This window comes from Vanderwaltozyma polyspora, genomic scaffold (assembly GCF_000150035.1).
Source record: "Vanderwaltozyma polyspora DSM 70294 KpolScaffold150 genomic scaffold, whole genome shotgun sequence".
In the NCBI taxonomy this organism is placed as follows: domain Eukaryota; kingdom Fungi; phylum Ascomycota; class Saccharomycetes; order Saccharomycetales; family Saccharomycetaceae; genus Vanderwaltozyma; species Vanderwaltozyma polyspora.
Window position 1 is genome coordinate 1 of NW_001834441.1, and position 3,914 is coordinate 3,914.

Consider the following 3,914-nt stretch of genomic DNA (forward strand, 5'->3'; position numbering starts at 1 on the left):
CACAGTACTTGGTAATACGGTTTCATAAACAGTGATGACAGATGTAGTTGTTGTGGTAATAGGATCATTGGCAACCACGGAAGTAGCAGAAACAGCAGAGACGGCTGCGGATAATAAAATAGCTAGCTTAGTTAAAGACATTTTGTTCTTATATGTTTGTATTTTCGTCTATCTATGTCAAAGCTAATGATAGTTCTTGCTAGACTGATGAATGATGGATTCTTGAAAATTGAATGCTAATATAGAAAGTATTAAAAGCATTAAAGTTTGAGTAAGGAATTAATCTAGGCCAAGAACCAAAAAGGAAGCTAGAATTAAGACAAAACATTTCTGATCCAGAAGCTTTTCTCATTGCTTATATATGAAATGTCCATCTTACTCAAGTAGGAAGCAGGTAAACAAAACTTTTTTGTTTATTGAAGTTCGAAATAAACAAGAGAAAAAGAAACGGTACCATGTTTCGGCTCGAGGAAATAATTCTACTGCAGTATTTTCTTCGCGATCCAAAAACTATCCCGATTTCTTGGGCAGACATTTTTAAATCGATTACCTGATTTAGCGTATATTTCCTGATCTGGATAGCACCAATTTGGGATATATACAATTCCAGTGTATTTCTACAGATGGAAGATTACTGTTTTGGGTAGATTAGCGGTGTCCAGATCTGGAAATGCTTTTCTGCGGCCTCCCAACATATGTTAAAAAGTACATCAACAATAGTACCATTTAGATCAGGTTATAGGATGTACTTATAATCGTGAATTTTGAAAGAGATGATGGGAAGTAAATTGAACTAAATGAATTCATGAAAATATGGTGAGACAAGGAACCTTGCAAGTACAAGAATAATGAGACGAGAACATAAATAAACTACACCATAGTTATAAACGAGTCTCGGCACACTTGTCCTTCAAACTTCCTCGATTAATCATTTCAATATCAATTCCTAAATTGATCATAAATAAGCTAGTTAGCCATTAGCTATTATTGACAGTTCTGTAAGAAATACAAAATAGGCACTTACTCGCTTCCTTAATCTACTTTGATACGTTTAGGCTATTATAGAAAATGCTGTATATCATTAATTTGACTAAATCGAGATCAAACTTATATATATATAGGTCCTAGTTTAATTTATTTATACCTAGTCTGATTCAAATGTTACAATCTCACAAGGTTTGCTATGGCAAAAGCCCTTCGTCATTTTTCTAAAAAACCTAGTATATTGAATTCACTAAAAGATAACCATATATTCCATCATTATCCATCCAAGTTAACGGAATATATACACTAATTAAAGATTTCTTTATCTTATTCCTTTTCATTGTATATTTTTTTATAACTATGAAGATTATTTACCGGCACGGATTGCACATATACATAGGCAAAGGGATTCCGAATATACACTGATTTAGCATCTTATTAATACAAATTCTCACTAAAAAATATAGCTAAAATTTGATCTGAATTATATTTTATTTGATTGATTTTCTATATCCATCCGTTACAATTTATACTAATTTTTCCCTGTAAAACAATTGCTTGACTCCCTCTTTGTAAATTTTTCCAATATTTGTAAAATAATCTTATTTTCTGCATTCAATTAATCATTAATAAAACAGTTTCCTCTATTTCACATGAATTCAAATTAAAAACATACAAAAATTCAATGATCTGTCTATTTATGTTATGATCCTTTGAATGGTAATTATGGTTATCATTTTAGTATGAAGGAATAGTTCTGTCACTTTACGTATATTAAGAAGCTACCTCTAAATTTTTCAAGCTTCGGCTGAACAAGAATGAAATAAAAAAAAAAAGTAAATTAAGAAACCCACAACTTTTGGATAACTGAGAAATGATATGCCTATAGTTGATAGATAACATAATTCAATTTTGTCCAGCCAACACATTTCTGCAAAAGATATAACGTGAATATGAATAAGATTAAAGCAATACAGAAAATAAATGAAAACGAATTAGAAAACGGGGTCTTATCACCTTCACTTTCTTGGCACGATACATATAAGGATCAGGCATACATATATATTGGTAGATTAAATAAAGATCTTACAGAAGGTGATATTCTTACGGTATTTTCTCAATTTGGGGTGCCCGTTGATATCAAATTGGTAAGGGAAAATGAAACTGGTTCTTCGAGAGGTTTTGCTTATTTAAAATATGAGGATCAACGTTCAACAATATTAGCAGTGGACAATCTTAATGGAGCGGAAATTGCCGGAAATGCTATTGTTGTAGATCATATTCTATATGAACCAAGAGGTGATGACTTAGATTATGAAGAAGCAGTGACTAAAGAATTAAATAAAGACTATGTAGAGAAGAACCCCTGAAAGAAATCATCAATTATCAACGGTCCCAATTTTTTAGAAGAATAGCATAAATCATAACCTAATCATGAAAAATCTTTTCAATTTAAGTCAAGATATACACAAAACATATTCACTTAAAATTTAATTACATAATTGATATAATCATATAAAATACTCAATACAGCACATAATACATGATTAAAACTTAGTACATAAAACAGAGATCTAACCATCGTTACGATATAAATCAAGGTAAAGGAGGAGGTGGTGGGATCCCAGATGGTGGGAGACCAGGCTCATCACCTAATTCATCCTCAGAAGCAACAGAATCCGGAATTGATAACACATCATCTTGATCTGAATGGCTATCCAAATTCTGCGAGTTTTGGATATTGTCCATATGAGGAAGTGATGGTGGTGGCGCTAAAAAGTTTCCTTGTTCTTCTTGTTTTACCTGAGGCAATGGTGGTGCCAGTGGAACAACTGGCTGAGGAACACCTTGAACTTGTGGTAATGGAGGGGCAATAGGAACTGGTGGTAGATTAGATGGCTGAGGAGCTGCTGGAGATGGAGCAACTGGAACTGGAGCTGGAGCTGGAGCAACCGGAGCTGGAGCAACCGGAGCTGGAGCAACCGGAGCTGGAGCAACTGGAGAAGGTTCATCATCTGACCAGGCATCGGCATCATCATCCAAACCCCTTTGAGAACGCCTCTGAGCCTCTGCTGCCTTTAAATCAGATAAACCTGAAGTACTGTTGGAACTATCCGTAGACTTGAAAAATGGGTTTCTTGCAGCTGCCGATGTCCCTTGAACAGGCGTAGAGCTTCCTGACATAGATGCGGAAACGGAGGAGACTGGATTGGCAGCTGAAGGCACTGCTGGGTATTCGACATGACCGACTGTTCCCTCAACTTGTGGTGCTAGAACGTTGCCATTATTACTACCAGAAACCGAAGAACTGAATCCATCATCAGATTCAGCTTGAGCATCTTGGACTTGCCTACGTAATTCAGCTAATCTTTTTTCTTTATCAGCCTTCTTCTTCAACTTTATTCTCTCTAACTCTTCCCGCAACCTCTTCTCTTCTTCATCTTCACTATCTTCGCTTCGTTCATCAGCATGTTGAGTTTCTTGGAATGGAGATTTCACTGGGGTTGCTTGGGCCTCCATTTGGGAAAGGGGACTCAAACTCTGCTGTGAAGGACTTTCTGCAGGTTTGTTAATGCCAAGCTCTGCTAATTTTTGCTCCATTTTTCTTTGAGCCTGATCCTTCAAATATTGGAACTCTTTCATCTCTTTGTCATTCAAATTTGTCTCTGTAGAACAAAAAGACCCGCTTCATATACCGCCTGATTTCAAATTTCCAATAAAAGTACGCACTTTTTTTCTAAACCAAAACCAAATTCCCTTTTTTCAAACTCCGAAGGGTTTTGACCGGCTCCCCCCCCGTTTAAGGTTACCTTTAGAAAACAGAAGCCTTGAAAATTGACCCTCGAAATCCCCAAAAAACCCTATCTTTTCGCCTTAATTCTTAAAAGGCCGACGCCTTTGTGATCTTGGCTCTTTTTCTTCATAGAATA

At 35.6% G+C, this 3,914-nt stretch overlaps 2 protein-coding genes across 2 annotated transcripts; one reads left to right on the forward strand and one right to left on the reverse strand.

Moving 5' to 3' along the window:
* Positions 1-1,937: 1,937 nt before the first annotated feature.
* IST3 (U2 snRNP complex subunit IST3) lies at positions 1,938-2,354 on the forward strand (the record flags this gene model as incomplete). Its single annotated transcript, XM_001642116.1, has 1 exon — positions 1,938-2,354. The coding sequence occupies one exon, from the start codon at positions 1,938-1,940 to the stop codon at positions 2,352-2,354; it is 417 nt and encodes a 138-aa protein (XP_001642166.1).
* A 226-nt stretch (positions 2,355-2,580) lies between these two features.
* On the reverse strand, positions 2,581-3,627 carry Kpol_150p2 (uncharacterized protein; the record flags this gene model as incomplete). The annotated part of the gene is made up of 1 exon (XM_001642117.1): positions 2,581-3,627. The coding sequence occupies one exon, from the start codon at positions 3,625-3,627 to the stop codon at positions 2,581-2,583; it is 1,047 nt and encodes a 348-aa protein (XP_001642167.1).
* Positions 3,628-3,914: the final 287 nt, after the last annotated feature.